This window comes from Ranitomeya variabilis, chromosome 5 (assembly GCF_051348905.1).
Source record: "Ranitomeya variabilis isolate aRanVar5 chromosome 5, aRanVar5.hap1, whole genome shotgun sequence".
NCBI lineage: Eukaryota > Metazoa > Chordata > Amphibia > Anura > Dendrobatidae > Ranitomeya > Ranitomeya variabilis.
In genome coordinates this window covers 647344624-647367872 of record NC_135236.1, presented here as the reverse complement: position 1 = coordinate 647367872, position 23249 = coordinate 647344624, and the positions used below count along the sequence as shown (strand labels likewise).

The window sequence follows — 23249 nt, the reverse complement described above, 5'->3', positions numbered from 1 at the left end:
TCACTGTAGGACTAGTAAACCTGCTGCCATGTAGTCCTCCTTATTCATGAGTTCTGTATAACCCCACCTCCCGATTTGCAGGTTTCTGCCTATGCACATTGTACACGGAAAGCTGCCAATGAATGTTGTGGGTGGGGTTATACAGAGCTCAGCATTCAGAGAACTGGTAGATCTACAGTAGAGAAAACGGTTTTTAATCAAAACTGCAGCAAGCAGCCCAGTAAGTGTTACAATGGCGGCAGGCCACACGGCTGCTATGGGGCTCGTGAGATAGGGGGCCCACTGCCATCTCCAGCACCGTGTCCCCTGGTGATCCCACATTCAACTGTATAGGCATCTCTGGATGCTGATACAGTTGAAAGTAATGATGAAAGAGGGAGTGTCAGCTGATGATCCCTCCCCCATCATTCTTCCTCAATGTCTGATGTCTCTGTGGAGTGCATTATACTATATGGAGGACTATGTGGAGTGCATTATACTATATGGAGGACTATGTGGAGTGCATTATACTATATGGAGGCCTATGGTTAGTGCATTGTACTATATGGAGGCCTATGGTTAGTGCATTGTACTATATGGAGGCTTCTGGGGTGCAGTATACTATATGGACGACTATGGGGCCCATTATGCTATATGAAGGGCTTTGTGGGGGATTTTATACTGTATGCAAGCAATTATACAGTGTGAAGGTTTGTGTGGGGCCATCATATTGTGTGGGGGCCATTATACTGTTTGGAAGGTTAGTGGGGGCTATTGTACGGTGAGGTGTGGGGCCATTGTACTGTTTGTAGGCCCTTCATACTGCATGGAGAGATTTGTGAGTGCAATGAAAGGGCAATCTAGGGCTTCTGTAGGAGGAAAATTACTTACAGGCTGGAAGGTTGTGAGATATGCTCTTCTGTGACCCCCGCCATGTTTGTTTTTTTTTTTTTTTTGGGGGGGGGGGCTATTAGAACTTCTCCTATGGGGCCCCAAGATATCCGTGTATTCACCTGGATACAGTATGTAAAAGTTTGGGCACCCCTGGTCAAAATTAACTTAAATTAAAATAACTTGCATTATAGTCACCTGCGGGGCGGTCCGGTCCGATGTGTGTCGCTCTCTTTGGTCCGGCGCCTCCCATCTTCTTACTATCGCCGTCCTCCTTCTTGGTTCATGTGGATGACGCGTCCCTACATCATCCACACAGTCTCCCCGGCATCGCGCTCCTGCGCAGGCGTACTTATCTGTCCTGTTGAGGGCAGAGCAAAGTACCGTACTGCAGCGCGTAGGTGCATTTTATATGGAGGTGCTTTATACTATATGGAGGAATATGGACTGTGCATACAGGCTTTACCTTTCAATGTAATCCTGTCTGTGATGACAACGAGACTGCTGAAAACTGATAGATAACAGGAGTGAAAAAATGAAAAAAATGAAAAATATATGTTTCTTTACGGTTTTTAAAAAATTGAAAATATCACATCCGTTCTTTTTCTGATCCCGCATTCCTTTTAAGTGTTAAGTATTGTTTTTACCGACACAGTAGCGGAGCTGGAATGCCTTCTTGGGTTGGTGCTGACAGCACGTTAGCATTTTCTCTCTTTATGTGTGATGTTTGGCAAGAAAAAGTGATTAAAAAAAAAAATCACTGGTAATTTTGCTTCTTGCATCTGAAAGCTGCAACATTTCGCAAGCTGCTGTGCTGTCGCCTGAGTCGCATACATGGCTTATACCGTGACGGCACAGGTGTGAATCTTTTTGGGTAAGCAGAGCCGAGTGTTTGCGCATCAGCCATGTCTCCGGTGTAAACAGAAACAGCGTGAAAATGGAAGACGGGCGGGCTCGGGAAGAGTTGGATGGGGTATGAAGGGTCCGGTGCATGTATAGAGCTACATTCTTGATGTATAGCGTAGGCCTCCACTACAAAGTCAGCCTTATTCCCGTTGCTTGCTTCTTGGCGCACTGACCAGGCATTATTTAATCATCTTCTGCCAGAAAATAGCTGTGGTCATAACGACGTTGGTCATGAATTTCTTTCTTTCCACCACAGGCCAATGAAAACAGTCTACTGAGCGCTCAACTTAAAGGATTCCCCCTATATCTCCACTCCAACCTAGGCCTCAAAGACTGCAGTATCAACCAAAAGTCCCCTCTACTGTATATAACCAAGCCCAACCAGGTGGAAAAGGGCGATCTACCGGGAGAAGACTGGACCGTCTTCCAGTCCAACCATTCCACCTATGAACCGGTTCTTCTGGCCAAGACGAAGTCAGCTGAGACCATACCTCACCTGAGCATTGACGCGGCCCTACACACAACTGTGGTGCAGGATCTGGGTCTCCATGATGGTATCCAAAGGGTCCTTTTTGGTAACAACTTGAACTTTTGGCTTCACAAGTTAGTCTTTGTGGACTCGGTGTCATTCCTGACTGGAAAGAGGTTGTCCCTTCCGCTAAACCGCTACGTGCTCGTCGACATAGATGATATATTCGTTGGCAAGGAGGGAACTCGCATGAAAGTAGAAGATGTGAAGGTAGGAGAGGGTCTGTCCAGTTTAGTGCTCTATTTGGTGGGGTTTTTTTTTGTTGAGTAGGTGTCCAAAAAAAGTGATTTCCCCTCATTTTATTCTAGGCGCTCTATGACACCCAGAATGAGCTGAGAACGCACATCCCCAATTTCACTTTCAATCTTGGCTTTTCTGGAAAGTTCTTCCACACGGGTGAGTTGGATGGATCTGTTAAAGACCAAACTATCAACATTTATGAAACCTGGCCCGAACCAGAGGCAGCATGTGACAGACGATGGCTGCATGATTTCACCCAGGTATGTTTGAATCTGAAGCGTTGGACAGGTCGGTCTCTGGTGGCTTCTCTCCGTCCGTTCTCCTGGATTGATGGGTATCTACCTGTTCAAACATACTGGGAGAAACCAGTCAAGGATAAGCTGCCAGAGACCAGCCAGTCCGACTAGTCTCCCTTGAGGCTCGGTCCCAAGCCCTGCCGCAACATCTCAAAGTCAAACACACTTGGCTGAAATCATACAGCCAGCATCTCATACATGCTGCCCATGGTTCGGACAGTATATCAGCTGTCAGGTTCCCCTTAAGCTTTTTCTTGTCTTGCTTTTCATTTTTTAGTTCTTCGCTTTCTATGACTTTCTATTGAATCTGTAATCTCAGCGCTCCGTCTCCTGAGTTGTGCTCTTCTCTGTGGTCTCTTGAGTGATCGGTGAGGAGCATCGATCTGCAGGGCATTAAAAATATAAAGACTTTTCTAAAGATTAATTACTCTTTTAAAGTCTATTCAGTAATTATTTGTATTGTTAAATGGGTTCTGAACCTATACTTTCCAGCCTGTTGACATTGAGTGTGGAGAGTAGATGCTGTATGATGGGGAGATGGGATTCCTCAGCAATTTTACCACGCTCCTCCAGTGGTGACTGATGTCAGATCGAGTGGGAGAGTTTGCCAGCTCAACCACATTAAAAGGATTCTGTCAGCAGGTTTTTGCTATGTAATCTGAAATCAGCTTAACCTAGGGGCTGAGACCCTGATTCCAGCGATGTGTCACATGCTGGCCTGCATGCTGTCATTTTGATCTAATCCGTTTTCTCTCCTGTAGATCTAGAACGCTGAGCTGTGTATAACCCCGCCCACATCACTGATTGGCCATTTTCTGTGTTCACTGTATATCAGCTGCCAATCAGTGATGGAGGCGGGGTTACACAGAGCAGTTGACTAGGAAGCACTAGACACCTAGTCCTGTATGATAATCACCTGTTGATAAGACACTGATTTTATTGAAACAGCAACACACAGCCTAGTAAGTGACACATCACTGGAATCAGACTTTGATTCTCTACATCTTGCTGTTCCAAAATTACATGGTAAAAATCTGCTGAAAGATTCCCTTTAAGAATGTCTTATCCTAGCAATTTAAAGGGTGGTTTGTATCTTCACAGATGTCTTTTTTTTTTTTTAGAAAGGCTTATTGCCCCTGTATCCCAATTTTGGCACCCTTTATAAACCGTTTCATGGTATAGTACAAGTAATAGAAGGATGTCTGTAGTCAGCCAGGATGGGGAGATGCTCATACTAAGTGAGTCTCTCTAATATGACTCTTAGAGAAGGTCTTCGTTCACGATGGACAATGATGGTCCTTAAAGGACAAGCCCTTTAACCCAAGTCCTCATCAATTTGTTGTAGAAAAATAAGTGTGGACGTCAGTGATCACAATCTGAAGGAGACATTTTTAGATTTGTTTTGCCTCCCATATCTACCTACTGGCAGAATGCAGAACATATTCTCGGGCTGTTGGCTGCCATAGATAATCTGAACCTCCTCTCTTCTCTGCAGTATTTTTCGATTACTCCTGCACCTTTTTTTAATAGGGCTTCTTCCTAGAAAGGTTAGGACACCGGTAAAAATAGCTTCCTTTAACCTTCAGTTGGAGAATTTGGACTGATCTGGTCTTTTAGAGGAACGATAGCAGAATATTTGGTGCAGAGTTGAAGGATTTACTGCAGCAGTGCGGAGTTTACTGGCATTTCACAATCTCATTCGTGGACTATCCTGCCAGGTACGGATGCAGAGGACGAAGGAGATGACCTCTTGCTTTCTTACGTGAAGCAGTTCTGGTGGTTCCCTCACATGTGGAGTCACATGCAGCCTCACCTCTTCCACAACCAGTCGGTGCTGGCGGAGCAGATGGCGTTGAACCGGAAGTTTGCTGTGGTGAGTGTGAGCGAGAATGGCTCGGTTGCTTTCTTCTACATCAGTCTTGGAAGTTTCTTCGGTGGTCACTGCTTCGTGGCCATGACTTTGAGATGTTCTTATGGGTCAGGAGGTTTACGTTACCAGTGTGAGACATGTAATGACTATCAGTCCGCTTCTGATCTACATGACTCACACTGGTATCTCTCCTTTTCATTTAAAATAATCTTTGGAAAAGCCAGATCTTCTATGAAGGTAATCAACCCTTTTGTTGCATTTTAGGAGCACGGGATCCCAACCGATATGGGGTACGCAGTGGCTCCTCATCACTCTGGTGTGTACCCCATACATGTACAACTATACGAAGCCTGGAAGCAAATTTGGGGAATCAAAGTTACGAGCACTGAGGAGTATCCACACCTGAAACCTGCGCGCTTCCGAAGAGGATTCATCCATGGTGGCATTATGGTTCGTCCCAAACTAAGGAATTTATAGTTTTTATTAATAAATAGTAACGTTCATAGAGATCTATAAATGGACCCCACTTGTATGAATGAAAAATAAGAAATTCATCTCTTGGAATGTTTCCCATTTATTACCATAGCTCTTTTCAAGGGATGCCTCATCGGATGGTGATAGGTGCTGATGTTGTTGCGTTGACAGGTGCTCACAAAGTCTCGTGTCTTGCTGGCAGGTTTTATGCACCTATCCTATTCATTAGACAAGGACGTTTGCACAATTTCTGCCGGTCGTGCATGCATCCGTCAACCCAGCGTCATTAGCACCTATCAACTCCCAATGTGGGGAAGAGAGAGACGCCGGAGATCCACTGGAGTGACTAACAACCCCAAACATATATAGGAAATGTACAGTATATAAGACCAGAAATAGGTTATATAATATCTGTTCATGATGACAAACTTGATCCCTTCTGGTGAGCGGCTGTTTGACAACGCAACACATGCAAGGATTGCTTAACAAATGTACCTACGAGGACGGGAGAGCCGCCAGCCAGTCCGTGCATTGTAGTCTGATCTTGGTCCAAGTTATGCGACCTAATAGATAGGTTTCCTATATGAACTATTATGGGAAAACCTGTTTAAAGGGAGCCTGATTTAGTGTTCCTGTCCACCGTTTTGGGCAGCGGGGCAGGACTCCGGCTGTAGCAAGGTGCTTTACAGAAAGGCTGGGACTTGCATAAAAGAATTGTTTATGGAGTGGGATCGATTAATATTTTTTAAAATAAAAAATATAGACTAATCTTTTGGTCTTTATGAGGAATGCATCTTCACCTCTAACAATTTTATTTTATTTTTTTGCCATAGGTGCTGCCCCGCCAAACCTGCGGCCTCTTCACACACACCATATTCTATAATGAATATCCCGGGGGCCCTGTGGAACTGGATAAGATTATTAATGGAGGAGAACTGTTCCTCACCGTACTGCTAAACCCTGTGAGTTCCATCGCAAGAAAAATGATGTCCGTGGGTGTGGGCTGCTGCTGCCGCCAGCTGCGTTATTTATCTTCCGTGTGCGTTGATGTCCCCTCGTGACATCATTTGTACTGCTCATACTGTCCCAGTGCTGCTATTTATGTCCAGTGTGTGATCTAGTGCTGCGTCCTGACCCCCTTTATTGAGGCTCAATGTAAAATCCCAGATATATGGCGCACTACACCAGGCTGCAGTACCCTGCCTCCAGATCCCAGGTGCTCCTCACTTTAGCTGTTCCAGTCAATCAGATCAATAAATGGCCGGGCCGTTGTAAGCTATAAAAAGCCATTAAATGCTCTATCAATATTTGATGAAGGAGTAATTGTTTCCCAGGCTTCTTCCTGCACCATATATATAACACATATATTGCAGCGCACTGATAACCTCCAACGTCCTCAGATTTATTCCTGTAAGATATAGGTAAAAAAGGGGGCAAGGACAAAGGGGGCAAGGACAACGGGGTGAAGTCACTGAGCGGAGACCTCAAATTCCACCGTAAAGGGATTATCTCATCTGTAGGGCCTCCGTGTAATATAATATTCCCTGTGCAGGGACTGCAGTAAGGAAACTGTCTCACAGAGGTTCCGGAAGTGGAACCTGGGGCGATCAGTTTTAGGAAAGGAGAGGGTTTTATTTAGGGGGATAAATCACAGTGAGCTCCAACTTTTCGAGTAACTTAACTGTAATGTAATGGACATCATGGTCCAGTTATCTCCTAAAGTTGGCATGAGATGAGAACTTGGGGTCGGAAGACTGTAGGGAAGGGGACATCGAATTAGAAGAAAATAGCATCCAGTCCCAGGTGATGAGTTTCAACAGGGAAGGGTGGTCTCCTTGACGTGACTATATGTGACTTTGGCATTATTACTTTGTTGTTGTTGCTCGTCATATTTTACAGGCTAGAGATTTTCTAGGTTGCCCTTACAAGACCCTCCCATTAAAAGGAACAGTAAAACTAGAAATTAATGGTTGAAGTAAGCAAGTAAGGGGTTAATCTCCTTTTGATCCCTTGGCCTAAGGGGTGGGTATAGTAATATTTTGTCCTGCTGCAGCTAGTTGTCTCACAGCCACACACAGGAAGGTTAGTGGGACATGGCTGGTCTCCCGAGACACGTAGAGAAGATGTCTTGATGTATTTCTCAGTTCTCAATGAAACGTGAGACAAAATAGGATCAAAGAAACGGAGGGAGGGATTGCTGGGATGGTTTTGAACTTTTTTTGTGCCTTTAGTGGAAGATTGTGAAGACAAATGCGGTGAGAACCTATTAGAAGATGCCCAGGTCCTACCACATATGCAGAGAAGGGTGTAGAGAAATTAACCTTAAGAACGTGACCGGGAATTCAATTGAAATTCCTATAGTCCGGTCTTGAAAAAGTCGGGAGACCCCCATACATATCAGGTAGTCGACCGATGTGGATATCTTGGATTCATGTGAACTACCTAGTCCCTCCTGGCTATGTCTGTGGGGCTATATATCCATACTTGTGGCTATGGAATACCCATATCTGCTCTATATCTTGTCTATACTCCCTATGAAGGTGTCTTCCGTGTTTCCCTGAAAATAAGACAGGGTCTTTTATTATTTTTTGCGACGGAAGATGGATTAGGGCTTATTTTAAAGGGATGTCTTATTTTTTTCCCCATGAACAACAAACGGCATTTATTCTTGAACAAAAAAAAATCAACATTTATTCAATTATAATCATGTTATCGCACACACACTGCACATACACATGTCTATGCACACACATACAGTGCCTTGCGAAAGTATTCGACCCCCTGGAACTTTTCACCCTTTTCCCACATATCATGCTTCAAACATAAAGATACCAAATGTAAATTTTTGGTGAAGAATCAACAACAAGCGGAACACAATTGTGAAGTTGAACGAAATTTATTGGTTATTTTACATTTTCGTGGAAATTCAAAAACTGGAAAGTGGGGCGTGCAATATTATTCGGCCCCTTTAACTTAATACTTTGTTGCGCCACCTTTTGCTGCGATTACAGCTGCAAGTCGTTTGGGGTATGTGTCTACCAGTTTTGTACATTGAGAGACTGAAATTCTTGCACATTCTTCCTTGGCAAACAGCTCGAGCTCAGTGAGGTTTGATGGAGATCGTTTGTGAACAGCAGTTTTCAGCTCTTTCCACAGATTCTTGATTAGATTGAGGTCTGGACTCTGACTTGGCCATTCTAACACCTGGATACATATATTTGTGAACCATTCCATTGTAAATTTAGCTTTATGTTTGGGATCATTGTCTTGTTGGAAGACAAATCTCCGTCCCAGTCTCAGGTCTTTTGCAGACTCCAACAGGTTTTCTTCAAGAATGGTCCTGTATTTGGCTCCATCCATCTTCCCATCAATTTTAACCATCTTCCCTGTCCCTGCTGAAGAAAAGCAGGCCCAAACAATGATGCTGCCACCACCATGTTTGACAGTGGGGGTGGTGTGTTCAGGGTGATGAGCTGTGTTGCCTTACGCCAAACATATCGTTTGGCATTGTTGCCAAAAAGTTCGATTTTGGTTTCATCTGACCAGAGCACCTTCTTCCACATGTTTGGTGTGTCTCCCAGGTGGCTTGTTGCAAACTTTAAACGACACTTTTTATGGATTTCTTTGAGAAATGTCTTTCTTCTTGCCACTCTTCCATAAAGGCCAGATTTGTGCAGTGTACGACTGATTGTTGTCCTATGGACAGACTGTCCCACCTCAGCTGTAGATCTCTGCAGTTCATCCAGAGTGATCATGGGCCTCTTGGCTGCATCTCTGATCAGTCTTCTCCTTGTTTGAGATGAAAGTTTAGAGGGACGGCCGGGTCTTGGGAGATTTGCAGTGGTACGATACTCCTTCCATTTCAATATGATTGCTTGCACAGTGCTGCTTGGGATGTTTAAAGTTTTGGAAATCATTTTGTATCCAAATCCGGCTTTAAACTTCTCCACAACAGTATCACGGAGCTGCCTGTTGTGTTCCTTTGTCTATATGATGCTCTCTGTGCTTCAAACAGAACCCTGAGACTATCACAGAGCTGGTGCATTTATACGGAGACTTGATTACACACAGGTGGATTATATTTATCATCATTAGGTATTTAGGACAACATTGGATCATTCAGAGATCCACAATGAACTTCTGGAGTGAGTTTGCTGCACTGAAAGTAAAAGGGCCGAATAATATTGCACGCCTCACTATTCAGTTTTTGAATTTCCCAAAAAATTTAAAATAACCAATAAATTTCGTTCAATTTCACATTTGTGTTCCACTTGTTGTTGATTCTTCACCAAAAATTGACATTTGGTATCTTTATGTTTGAAGCATATGTGGGAAAAGGTTGAAAAGTTCCAGGGGGCCGAATACTTTCGCAAGGCACTGTATGCTACACATACACAGCAGCGCTCACATAATATAACAATCAGCATACACTGATGCACTGCAGCATGCACACTTCCCTCATCCGAAAGAGAGAGCGCTGCAGCCCATCAGTGATTGGCTGCAGCCCTCACATGACATAATGTCACACAAGGTCCTGCGGTCTGGGAGGTGAGTATAAGCTGTTCTTATTTAGGTGCGTATATACTGTGAGTGTATATGTATGTATAATGTGTGTGTTAGTTCTTCCTGACCGGCAGCTGTAATGTTTTATTTCAGATCAGCATTTTTATGACCCACTTGTCTAATTACGGAAATGACCGCCTGGGACTCTACACATTCAAGCACTTGGTGCAGTTTCTGAACACCTGGACAAACCTCAAACTGCAGACCCTGCCTCCGGTCCAGCTGGCCCATAAGTATTTCCAGATATTTCCGGAGGAGAAGGACCCCTTGTGGCAGGTAAGGGAAACGCAACCCGTGGAATAAAGGTAGAAAAGGAAAAATGTTGCAGGGTCTCATTCACTATATGAGGACGTAGGGGCTAATATCATTGTTTCCATGCCTCCTTTGACCCGCTGATGCCCATGAGTGTATTAGGGGCTCCAGAGGGGCATTCACAGTAATGCTAGCAGTCATTGGAAACAGTCAACATGGTTGTATTCTGACTGACCACTAGTAAAGCTAGTTATACACCATCATCAGCTTTTGGCCAAACATTTACTTGTCTCGCAGATTTTCCTCCTACCCTCCCTCAAATACATATTCATACTGATTTTTCTTGGATATACATGTGTCCTCAATGTCCCAGACCACCTTGAGACTATAGGATCAGCTAACCCTCTTGAGACTAAAGGATCGGGTGAGTTCAGATTTAACTTGGAAGCCGTCAGAAGTGTCAGGACAGACCCATACACCCTATACGGTGCTTGTTGTAAGGGTTACACCTTAGGTGACGGCTATATAGGATGCGTGGCCACTGGTATACATCAACCTACAGGAGACACGTAATCCACACACGTTCCTGTGGAGTTTACCGGTCCATTCTGCTTCCTATCATCTCTTTATCCCACCGAATGCTGAAAACAGCCTGGGGCTCGAATGGCGTCCAGAGCTGCCGGCAGCCCCGCTCCTCCAGGAAGGTGAGAGGTGATTTACTACACAGGGCTATCATCTCTTCCCAGAACTCCGCGGAGCACACAGTGATGCAGAGCAGGAAGGCAATCCGTCTTTTTTACATACTTATGTCATCCTTATGTTCCGTTATTTTACATTAAAAAATTAAATAAAATGTACTCGAGTAATCTTTGCGAAGAGCTGTTAAAAACGGTTATTGTATGTAAGATTTTATTTTTTGGGCAGACGTCTTCTTCTTCCGGTGACATCACGTTGACAGAGCAATTCCTTTTCTTCCACTCTGCTCTGTTGACAGGTTATCACCACCGCTCATACTGATTAATAGCCGGCTCCCCGCAGTTTGTCAGCAGGGAGCCGGCTGTCAATCAACATGATGTTGGCAGTGACGACACCCAGTCAACAGAGCAGAACAGAAGAGCGGAAGATGCTCTGACGACGGGACATTACTAGAAGCAGGAGAATCGCCGGCAGGAGCGGTCCGTGACCACTCTAAGCCAGGAGAGATTGTCACAGGGCAGAACAATAGACAGTTTGTCAGCAGGGAGCCGGCTGTCAATCAACATGATGTTGGCAGTGACGACACCCAGTCAACAGAGCAGAGCAGAAGAGTTGAAGCTGTTCTGGCAACATGACATTACTGGAAGCAGGAGAATCGCCGGCAGGAGCGGTCCGTGATCACTCTAAGAAGTAGAGATTGTCAGAGGGCAGAACGATGGACAGTTTGTCAGCAGGGAGCCGGCTGTCAATCAACATGATGTTGGCAGTGACGACACCCAGTCAACAGAGCAGAACAGAAGAGTTGAAGCTGCTCTGGCGACGGGACATTACATTACTGGAAGCAGGAGAATCGCCGGCACGAGCGGTCCGTGACCACTCTAACCCGGAGAGATTGTCACAGGGCAGAACAGGCCAGTGGTGTCATTTTACTAAGGAGTCAACTACTGAAATATGGATGATGACACATGATCTGTACAGGTGAAGTATACCTTGTACATGTACAAGTCGTGTGCCCACCAAAAATGCAAAAATTGTCAGTGAAACAATGTGCGGCAATATTTGGGGGGGGGTGTATAGGACCTAATTCTATTAATGTTTATCGTCCTAGTTTTACATCAAAATGGGGTATCGGTATCGCAGAAATGGAAGAAAATTGTCGAAACTGTAAATTCCGCCCCTTTTCTGTGTCACCCAGGATGAGATATAACTGGTTTCGTGTTGGGTGGAAATCCTTTGTAATCTTTCCTTCCGATTGTAGGATCCTTGTGAGGACAAGAGGCACAAAGACATTTGGTCCAAGGAGAAAACCTGCGACCGCTTTCCCAAGCTGCTGATAATCGGACCTCAGAAAACAGGTATCTGTCTCTTTAAGAGCCGCCAGATGCCTGCCTGGAATAATGACCTGCGTATGTGTGCGCACCGGCGGCGGGGCGATCCGCGAGCATGTAACACCTCTGAGCATAGGATGTTATATTTGTCCCATGGGAGGTGGGATTATTAGCAAGTGCGGAGGGGCAGGAAGGATTACAACATGATGAAGAGTATGAAAAGAGGGGGAAAGTGCGATTAATACAGGATGTGGCGCGTTCACAGTGGGAGCCAGGATTAGTGCAGGATGTCAGGAGATGGGTGGAATTAGTGTGGGAAAAAAAAAAAGTTGTTGAGTCAAAGGACAGCAGAGCATTGAATATGGAGCTGGTGCCCCGGTATATGAGCTGGCACAGCTGCCGGGTAATAAGTATAATGGCAGCTGCAGCGGATGCTTGTTAACAGTGAGACTGAAGTGTGGACACTATGCCAGCCTGGCGGAGGGGTCGGGGTGTAATGTGTCTACATATGTGGTCGAGTTAAACATTTATTAAGGGTAGGTTTTCATGGTCTAAGGATGCTCGTTTCGTCACAACAGGCTAACGATCACCTGGCAAACGAGCAAAATGCTCATTTCTCATGTTTTCTTTAAAAAATGTTGTTTTCGGCAGCACATAGACCTGTGTAAACAGGAGATGTGCTGCAGAGAACAATGGCAGCCTACAGGCACTGAGTGATCTATTACTGATTTGGTTTGTGCTCATAGAAGTGCAGTTGGTCTGTCTAAACAGACTTAAAGAGAATCAGTCAGCAGGTTTTTGCTATTTAATCTGAGAGCAGCATGATGTACGGGCTGAGAGCCTGATTGCAGTGATGTATCACTTGCTCAGCAACTTACTACAGGTTCAATACATTCAGCTTTTTATCAACAGGAGATTATCACTGTAAGACTAATTGTCTTGTGCCAGGTAGTCCAGCTAGACTGTGTAACCCCGCCTCCATCACTGATTGGCAGTTTGCTGCCAGTGTACACAAGATACTGCCAATCAGATGTGTGGGCGGGGTTATGCAGAGTTCAACTGCTACATCTACAGCAGAGAAAACAGGGATTTTATCAAAACTGAACAAATATTAGGAAAACTACCCAGTCTTGAACCATTCCAGCAGAATTTTGAATACAGCTCTGGATGTAAATACAGCAGATGACGCAAGACAATGATCAGTACAAGGTGATGTTTTAAGAACGCAGCAAAGTTTAATATTAACTTGTTTCCCATCATGTTCCTCAGGAACCACTGCTTTGTACCTCTTCCTGGGAATGCACCCGGATCTGAGCAGTAATTACCCCAGCTCGGAGACCTTTGAGGAAATCCAGTTCTTCAATGGTCAGAATTACCACAAAGGGATTGACTGGTATGTTATATCTCATTGAGCTTGTATATTATGCTGCCATTGAGGAACACTGCTGGTTTCTTCTTTCAGGTTATAATGGTTGATAACAGGTAACAGAATAGATGATCCAACAATACAGCGTTGTTTTTCTTTTGTTCCTGCTCCTCGCCATTCCTGAGATATGGCCATTTCTTCCTGGTATGTAAATCAAGTATTTTCAGCCAACTGGGCATGAGTCATAAGAATACTTCCATAATGAAGAGTCAAGGAAACGCCCACTTGGCTAAATAGACTGGGATATGCATACGGGGAAGAGGAGGGCATATCTCAGGAACGGAGAGGAGCAGGAACAAAAGAAAAACATCCCTGGATTCAGGATAAAAGCAGGTTAAAAACAAAATAACATTTATGGCAAATGACAGGACCAATTTAAATTAAGCAACCTACTCAGTCCATTATTATTAGTGTACCTCCACCCACAAAACAATAATGGATTGTGAACATATAATTGTCTATACTGTATATCCCTCCATGTTCTAGACTGATATCACAAATGCTTGTCATCAGTGTTATCATCAGTGCCCAGATTGGTAATGTTGGGGGTTGTTTCCTTGATATATTTGCCCCCATTCAGAATAAATAAATCCTAAAAGAGTTTCCCAGTGTCAAAAAAGTCACCAAATGATGCCACCACAGCCTAGAATGACTTTCCATTTCTTATCTTGCCCAGCTCTGTGCAGCTTATTTAGTGCCAATGTCAGGACGTTCCTTGTGGGCGGAGTTAGCTCGCAATTTGTACCGCCCCCGAAGAATGGTGTAAATATCCAAATGGCTCTTGGCAGAAAAAAAGATGCCCCACCCCTGCTCTATTACATGGCGTAGGACACTGTTGTATTTATTCTTTTTACTCATGACCACTGTGAGATGCACGCAGTATATTAGTACCCATGCAGATTATGAATCAAATCCACAACATGTTCACAGATTGAAAATCCCCTTTAAGGATCCTCTTTAATACTGAGACACCAGGATAAGCATTTTCCCCTTACTCAGACATGGCTTGGATGTAAATGGCTTTTTGTCTCACTCTCTAGGTACATGGAGTATTTCCCTATCCCATCGAACACCACGTCAGACTTCTACTTTGAGAAGAGCGCCAACTATTTTGACTCAGAAGTTGTTCCCCGTCGGGTAGCGGCTCTTCTGCCTAAGGCAAAGCTCATTACAATCCTCATTAATCCTGTGGACCGCGCTTACTCCTGGTACCAGGTAACTGACTCATTTACATGCCAGATTCATTACTTAAAGGGCCATGAAGCCTCCGTGCAACTTAGATGGCTGTCGTTTCATCCGGCAACTATCATGTCCAACTCATAGTCGCCTCTGATGGTGACATATCTTAGAGAATGAAAGTATCAGCAGTCTGAAATCACACATGTTGGATCCTTATCTGTCACGCACAATGTAGGACAGAATAAGTGCAACACAAAGGGGTAGGAGAAAGGGAACCAAACACTAGGGAAGGGGGAAGTGGAGACCTCTAGACAGATCTAACGTCACCCTGTCTGCCCTATCGTCCCTATATAGGTTCCGCACCTATCGCCGTGCAGGATACCGAATCCCTGCATGACCCTGGCGATAAGACCCTTCACCGGGAAGGACCTGTTGAGCACTAGTCAATTACCATTACCTCTCAAGACAACTGGGATAGACAAATGAAACAAGTGGAACACTTAGCTTGAGTAGTTCAGAGAGAAACACCAACGTCCTCCAAACTCCAAAGAGGACGATAGCCGGCTGCTAAAGCTCCAAGCCTCAACAGGGAAATGCAAATGGAAAAATCACCCGCAACTCCCAACAAGTTGGGAGTTATAAACACCCAGATCCAGGTGTGACCATTAGAGCTGGGGGAGGTGGCCACTGGGTCCTAGCATCAGAAGGACCAGACAGAAGTCTGCAAAGCAAACTCCTGAGACCTTCTTCAGACAGATGAAGTGTAACGGTCTGCAGCCTTTGACACATCCGTGACATTATATCACCAATCACCTGTTATTGACCCCCATACACGTAATATGATGCTGAGTCACTTCTCACGGACAAGCTGTGAGTGTGGGAAGTCAAGGAGTCCGAGGTCAAGAGCCAGGAGGGTACATCCTAAACAGAGGCAAGAGACAAAGGTGTAGTCAGGTCATAGTCCGGGTTCAGAATTCCACGGTCAGAGTGCATCAAGGCAAAAGGGGTAATACAAACGGGTAATCAAAGGCAAGTCCAAGGTCCGGCAACAAAGATCAGAATATAAGAGTTCACAGTGCAGAACAACACACCACTGAGCTGAAGGCTACGGCTGGCAATAGCCCCAACATAGGCAGCCAACTAAATGGCCAATGAATCACCCAGAAAGTGCGGCACCTGGAGGATTTTCAGCAGGTTCAACCCAATGGGGCTGCAAAGAAATCTCATACAGAAGACCGACAGCCCAGCATTAGTCAGATGCGTATGGGGGCTCTAAAGTCTTACGGAATGTAACAGACTACCATAAAATGTTTGGTGTCTGCTGATAAATGGCCTGTTTTAATTTTTTTTTTTGGTTTTTTTGCCGTCAGCATCAAAGGGCCCATGATGATCCTGTAGCCCTGAAATACACTTTCCAAGAAGTCATAACTGCAGGCGCAGACGCCCCACCGAAGCTGCGAGCGCTGCAGAGCAGGAGCCTTGTCCCCGGATGGTATGCCACTCATATCGAGCGATGGCTAAACCACTTTCACGCTAACCAGGTGAGTGAGAGACCCCCGAGCGCACTGACCTCCTCTCTAGTGTGGGGTCTTGGCAAGAAAAATCTGCATAATTACTGCAAATTTGCCGCCCATTTCCCCCTTTGTATCTGTGACATTATATTTAGTCTTGTCCCTTTTAGAAAAGATTATGATGCAAATATCAAATGTTCCAATGGACTGTCATTCTTCATAAAGAAGCCATGGTTCTATTTTTTGCTTCTGCCGAGCTGTTATATGTCGGCATGCCTTTTTTTCCCTCTATAGGTAAGCGTAGTCTGCTGTGCATTCCCATACAGTGCAAAAATAACTATATTGTGCAGTAAACATGAAAGGCGACCTGAGAGCTGATTTTTGCCACACAGTCTCAGAACAGCATGGTGTAGGGGCAGAGACACTAATTCCAGTGATGTGTCACTTACTGGACTTGCTTGGGGCAGTTTTAATAGAATCCCTGTTTTCTCTGTTGCACATGTAGCAGTGCTCTGAATGCTGAGCTATGTATAACCCCGCCAACAACACTGATTGGCAACTTCCAGTCTACACTGTACACTGTCAGCAAGCTGCCAATCAGTGGTGGGGGGCGGGGTTACACAGTATTTGGACTAGTCTGCACATGAGACCTAGTCCTTCTGTGATAATCTCCTGCTGATAAAACACTGATTGTATTGAAACCACGGAGCTCTTAGCCTAATAATTGGAATTGGTCTCCCTTTCCCTATATAATGCTGTGTGGTCTGCCGTCCTCTGCGTGGTCTGCAGTCCTCTGCGTGGTCTACAATCTGCTCAGATCCCTGTATATGTCAATGGAAACCCCCATTCATATATATCATTGTGACAGTGGTGGTCCGGGTGCTGAGATCCCACTAATCGCTGAACTGAAGGGTCAGAAATACTGAACTGTGATCTGGGCACTGTTCTCTTTGAACCTATAAATGGCTGACATCGCCTTTCTGAGAGTCGGCCAAGTAAAACATTAGTAAAACTGAGCCCTGCTGCCCCTTTATGACAGCAATCAGTTGGGGGTCTCCCTTCCCACCAATGAAAACTTTAGACTCTAAAAAATGATTCTCATATTAAATAGGTAAAATTGCAACGTGGTTCTGAAAACCAGTAACTTTGCAATTTTCTTAAAAATCGTCACTGTTCTCAAAAACAGAGGCATTTATAATATTATTGTTTAGGTCACCGGCCACCTCTGAAGTCTTGTCAGCGGTGACCGGTCTCCTAGGCATAGAACACTGCGCTTACAAGCTCTTTCCAATAGAGTTTGTAAGTGACAGTCTGAAGCTGACCCGAATCGTGGACCCCTTTGCTTTACTTGACGTCCTGGGAAAATGTCTCTGCTTGCAGTATCCGAGACTGCAGATTTCGGGCTCCTGTAAATTCCTTTGAACATAATTTCAATGCTGTAATCGGGAAAGACAGATTTCATAGGAAAATGATCATTAATTTTCGGGGCTTTTTCTCCTTCCCCCTAGATACTGGTTTTAGATGGTAAACTGCTGCGCGCCGAGCCTGCCAACGTAATGGACTCTGTTCAGAAATTCCTTGGACTGGCGAATGCCGTAGACTACCACAAAACTCTGGGGTAAGTACACAACTTGTATACGGCACTCTCACTTTTATAATTTTTTACTTAATCATTTTATTTTCTATTTTTTTCTAACAATTCTTCATATTGATCAGAGCCCCGAATCCTCTGCTCCCCTCATACAGCCAGGAGTTTAGTGTTAACCTTGGATCATCGATACCAGATAAATGGAGGTCCAAGTTCTGAACTTATCCTTCTGTCCAAGCTTAAATCCATCTTGGTCAAAGCAAGACCGACTGCCGACACAGTGAGGTGTCAGGTTACACCTCTTATTATATGGAGGAGTGAGAAGCACTGACACAGATTTGTACTGTAGCTTCTGGCAAGCAATTTCTCTCTCCAGTGCTGGATTCACAGCTACACAGCACAGTTTGTGTGCATCATAGGGACAGAAGAGCAGTTATCCCTTTTTTTTTCTCTACGTACAGTGTATGGGAGACATCATAACAGCTAGTCTACATCCACCAGCTCAGAGACAACTGAAAATTGGAGCTAGAGCCTGCAGAGGGGAAAACTAGTGAAAAATGCAGTATACAACCTAGAAATAATGTTATTTCTCATGCACACACCAGACCGCTTATTCTAAAAAGTTGCCTGAAATTCCAGTTATTCTTTAAATCATTTTAATGCAGTAATTATCAGGAAGAGTTATATTAGAAAATTAACTTTTGTTTAAATCAGGTCTTTAAATGTATGTATTTTATAATTTTTGGGTTCTCATATCTCAATCTGTATTACATAAAAAAAAATAGAAAACTTGCAATTATTATACTGACCACTAGGGCTTTTTTTTAGACTCAAACTTCCTGTTGTAACAGGAAACAACACATGTACATTATCAGCAATGGTCAGACCCCAACTCTACCTTTTGTATTGAGGCGTCTAATGAGCGTGTGCAAAGGTCATTGTGAAGGGGGTGACCTAACGTTATTGGTGGATCCTGTATTATCAGCTGTAATCCTGACTCTGCTGATAAGTAGACTGCTGAAAATTCTTCCTGAAAAGACAGGAAGTATGAAGCTAAAAAAAAAAAAAAGCCCCAGTTTGCAAATCCTCAGTGTCCAACTACCAGGATCCTTCCCAATCCTGAGCATAAAAAGTCTGCGGCCCTTCGGCATCGGTGGGACGGCATCCTCCATCACAGTGTTATGGCATATACTAGTCACATACTGTAAAATTATATATACAAAATAGCCCTTTAATTGAAAAAATATTACAAATGGACTAAAAACTACTGAAAAGCACCCAGTCACTAATGGGTTAAGCCATTCGATTTATGAGATCCATTACTTTTTTTGCACTCGGCCTCATTAAATCAGATCTGTACTTAACATAGAGAGACATTTGGCACTTGAAGAGCTGAGAATTTTCCGATCTTGACATGTCTAAATGGCAACTCAAGGATTTTCTATTTTTCACTTAAAAGTCTTAATTGACTTAAAAAAAAAAAAGTTTCCCCCTCATTTTAACACTTTACAGTTGGCAGCACAGACATGTAATTACTGCAATTATCTCAAATGCCTAACACCAGGGAAGACCAGCTCCTTTATTTCTTTCTTATTTTTTTTTTCCAGGTTTGATGCCAAGAAGGGATTTTGGTGCCAACTTCTGGATGGCGGGAAAACCAAATGTTTGGGAAAGAGTAAGGGGAGAAAATACCCAGATATGGACTCGGATGTAAGTTTTGAGAAGTTGCTCCACATCAACAGAACAGCTCTTCCTCTTCCGGGCTGCTCTGTTGACTGGGCGTGACTGCCAACGTCATGCTGATTGACAGCCTGCTCCCCGCCGTGTTATGTAGTCATGCCCTCCAACAGAGCAGAGCGGAAGAGAAGCTGCTGCTTTGTTGAAGTGACTTCAGTGGAAGCAGCTGAATCGCCGGCAGGAGTGGTCTGTGACCACTGGAGGTATCTTCTATGAAAACAAGCATGGAAACAATACCATGCTTGGCCTTCTCCCACCACTGGCCCCATTGGTCTCTATGACACGTCAATGGGTCTACCAAAGATAGCTGAGCAGAGCTCTTGACAATTTCTGGAAGTTCCGTAGAGAATTAATAAAGTTAAATTCGCATGACCTACCTCCATTCCATTCAGACCGTAGAGCCTCATACTTGGAGTCGTTGGGGGTATCAACGGTCAGATTAGCAGCAATGAATAAGTTATTCCATATCCATGTTATTCTGCAGCTATTAGAGTTATAAGTTTTTGTAGTACATGCTCCTTTAGAAGATCCTTTCAACTGCTGCCCGACAAGATCTTTATACTATATTAAAACAGTCAGTGTAAAGGAATTCACCAGTCTAAGCCTCTCTGCTTCCAACCAAGTACCCAGACAGGGGGAATTCCTCCACACAGCCTGGTTGAATGTTGTGTATGGATCTTTACTGAGCAGCAGTTGGAAGCGGCTTCTAAAGGACCATGAACCAGACATTGAATCAGCTTGTGCTTGGAAGATGTTGTGAATTCTGCTCTTGGGCTCCCTCCGGTGGTTGTTAGTGGTAGTGCAGTTGTCTTGGGGTTGTAATCCAGGGCAGGTGTTTCTACTGATTGCAGCTCTACTAGGTATTTAGGTGTGCAGGATCCATTACTCCTGGCCAGTTGTCCATTGTTCTTGGAGGGATTGCATCTCTCTCTGGTTCCTCATGCCCTGCTGCCAATTCAACTAAGATAAGTGTCTGTTTTTTTGTCTCTGTGCACACATGCAGTGTGCTTTGCAATTCAGTGCAATTCATTGTGTTTTTGTCCAGCTTAGACTTTGTTTGGATTTTTCAGTCATGCTGGATTCTCAGGAGTTGCATATATACTTGCTATGTCTTTAGTTAGATGTAGAATATTTGTATTTTCTGCTGTGGATATTTTTAGGATTTTAATACTGACCACTTAGAATTCTGTCCTATCCTTTTCTATTTAGCTAGAAGTGCCTCTTTTGCTGAATTCTGTTTTTCTGCCTGCGTGTGTCTTTCCTCTTATACTCACAGTCAATATTTGTGGGGGGCTGCCTATCCTTTGGGGTTCTGCTCTGAGGCAAGGTAGAATTCCCATTTCCACCTATAGGGGTATTTAGTCCTCCGGCTGTGTCGAGGTGTCTAGGACATGTTAGGCACACCCCACGGCTACTTCTAGTTGCGGTGTCAGTTTAGGGTTTGCGGTCAGTACAGGTTTCCACCCACTCCTGAGAAAGTCTCTCATGCGACTCCAAGGTCACCGGATCATAACAGGAAGATAAGGAAGCAAAATTAGATTATGAAGTATGCTACAAAAATTATACCCTTTCAATGCCTGGAGAAAAAATAAATTAAAAAGATTTGATTTTAAAAAAATGTGTTAAAAAGTCTAGAAAATGTCTGGCCAAAGAAAAGACTGTGACGACCTTTGTCGACCTTGCGCTACGTATCGTTATTTCTTCTTGAGTAATCTTGATTTCCTTTTTGCAGTCACAATCCTTCCTGGCGGATTATTATAGGGACCATAACATCGAGCTCTCCAAGCTGCTGTACAAGATGGGCCAGACACTGCCCACCTGGCTGAGAGAGGAGCTGCAGAACACGAGGTAGCTGTTGGCTGCTGCTTTTAGGAAGAGGACAAAGTCTCAAGAATTTGACCAAGTAGTTACGGCATCAAGGAACTCAAGGCCTATCTGCTTGGCAAGTGACTTCCATGAAAAGACATTGACATTAACGTCCTTTATTCCTGAAGGCATCACACACAGCATCGGATATGCATCCTGAAGGGCCTGTTTTAGAGGCCTGGTTTATATTGTGTAGGATCCTCTGCTTTCTAGGGTCTTGTGTGACTGTTGTAAACTTGGACTCAACCACTTCTTAAAAGTATTAATAAATGAGCCCCAATGACATGGGCAAGATGTAAATCTTGGATAGGTCTGGAATCGAACTGTCCAACAACGTGATCTGGTGTCCAAAATCCCTCTGTACTGGAAGTGCCACTAAGCTATGAAATACCATGTATTTCAGGAATATTTCCCCGTCTTCCCACAAAGAGACTTATTTTCCAAGCTGCTTCTTGGAATCGCGTAGATAACTGAATGTGATATTTGGTTGAGTGAAATCCTTATTATTCATGTAATTAGTGTACAGTTTGGTGCAAGCAGTGTATTGAGCTATTTTCTGATTAACGCGCCTCATACGGCAGCACTAGCAGACACAGGTACGAAAGCTTTTAAAGGGGTTCTAAACACCTAAATTATGCTCCCAAAAGAAAAAAATATATGAAATCCTCAATATCTTACAGCATTTTAATGTACAGCCAGTCACTAAATGAGAAGCACTCTCTTCCCCTCTCACAGCAGGAAGGCCCAGCACTAAGTAAAATCAGGCTCTGTAACTAAATACCGTATTTTTCAGACCATAAGATGCCATCCAAATTTAGAGGAGGAAAATAAGAAAAAAATCTAATTAAAAATGGGGGTCCGTCCTATAGTCCGAATGTGGCTTACGGGGGGTGGGGTCATAGCAGGCAGGAAGTCAATGGCGGCATGAGTGGGGCGATGCTGCAGGCCCTGTGCTGAGAGGAGGAGGTGTCCCGGCGGTGCGAGGCAGGAGCCATTGATCTGGCGGTAGGCTTCAGTAAAATGTCGGTGCTGCGAGGCAGGAGCAGAGTCACCACTCTGCACATTGGGTGGGCTTCAGGAAAATGCACAGATTGAGATCTTGGCTCATTGAGTCGGCATTTTACTGAAGTCCGCTACCGGGAAATCAATGGATCCTACCTAACTTTGCCAAGACACCCCCTCAGCCCATGGCTTGCAGCATCGCCCCACTCCTGCCGATGCCAGCTTCCTGCAGAGGTGACCCTGCCTCCTGTGACCGCACCCCATCGCCGCCCCTACCCCACAGTAAGCTACATTCGGACTATAAGACTCACCCTCATTTTCCTCCCAAATTTGTGGCAAAAAAGGTGCTTCTTATAGTCCGAAAAATACAATACTTGTTTCTCCATTTCTTTAACAGCACAGGAACGGCACACGTCAGGTGTGGGTGCATGAAGCGCTGGCCCTGCTCCACAAGCGACAGGCTAGCTAGCTCTGATAGCTGCTGTTTAACACCTTAAGTACTGCTGTCTATCACTGACATTTAAAGGGATTATCTGTTGAAAACAAGTTATTACTAGTGATGAGCGAGTATACTCGTTGCTCTGGTGTTCCCGAGGATGCTCGGGTGGTGTCCCGGGTATTAGTGACTGCTCGGGGATTTAGTTTTCATCATGGCCGAAAATCATGCAGCTAAAACTAAATCTCCGAGCAGTCACTAATACTCGGGAGACCACCCGAGCATCCTCGGGAAAACCCAAGCAACGAGTACACTCGCTCATCACTAGTTATCACCTATCTGAAGGATTGTTGGGAGTCTGACAGATGAGACCAGCAGAAAAGGGCACTGTTATACCACAAAATTGGAGCAGCAGTGCACATTCTCATCCACTGCTTCATTCATTCCCTATGGGGCCGTTGAGCTCTGGGCTTGGATTTT

At 44.4% G+C, this 23249-nt stretch overlaps 1 protein-coding gene across 2 annotated transcripts in view; it reads left to right on the top strand.

Moving 5' to 3' along the window:
- Window positions 1-21973, top strand: part of NDST1 (N-deacetylase and N-sulfotransferase 1) — a 74882-nt gene extending 52909 nt beyond the window's left edge. For both annotated transcript variants that reach the window (XM_077266337.1, XM_077266338.1), the window contains 13 exons: window positions 2033-2515; window positions 2614-2701; window positions 4560-4714; window positions 4976-5161; window positions 6019-6147; window positions 9842-10024; window positions 11955-12051; window positions 13294-13417; window positions 14491-14665; window positions 16000-16170; window positions 17649-17758; window positions 19336-19438; window positions 21198-21973. In XM_077266337.1, coding sequence (XP_077122452.1) covers window positions 2033-2515; window positions 2614-2701; window positions 4560-4714; window positions 4976-5161; window positions 6019-6147; window positions 9842-10024; window positions 11955-12051; window positions 13294-13417; window positions 14491-14665; window positions 16000-16170; window positions 17649-17758; window positions 19336-19438; window positions 21198-21317 — 2124 coding nt within the window. In that variant the 3' untranslated portion in view covers window positions 21318-21973. The remainder of the gene's footprint in view (window positions 1-2032; window positions 2516-2613; window positions 2702-4559; window positions 4715-4975; window positions 5162-6018; window positions 6148-9841; window positions 10025-11954; window positions 12052-13293; window positions 13418-14490; window positions 14666-15999; window positions 16171-17648; window positions 17759-19335; window positions 19439-21197) is intronic.
- Window positions 21974-23249: the final 1276 nt, after the last annotated feature.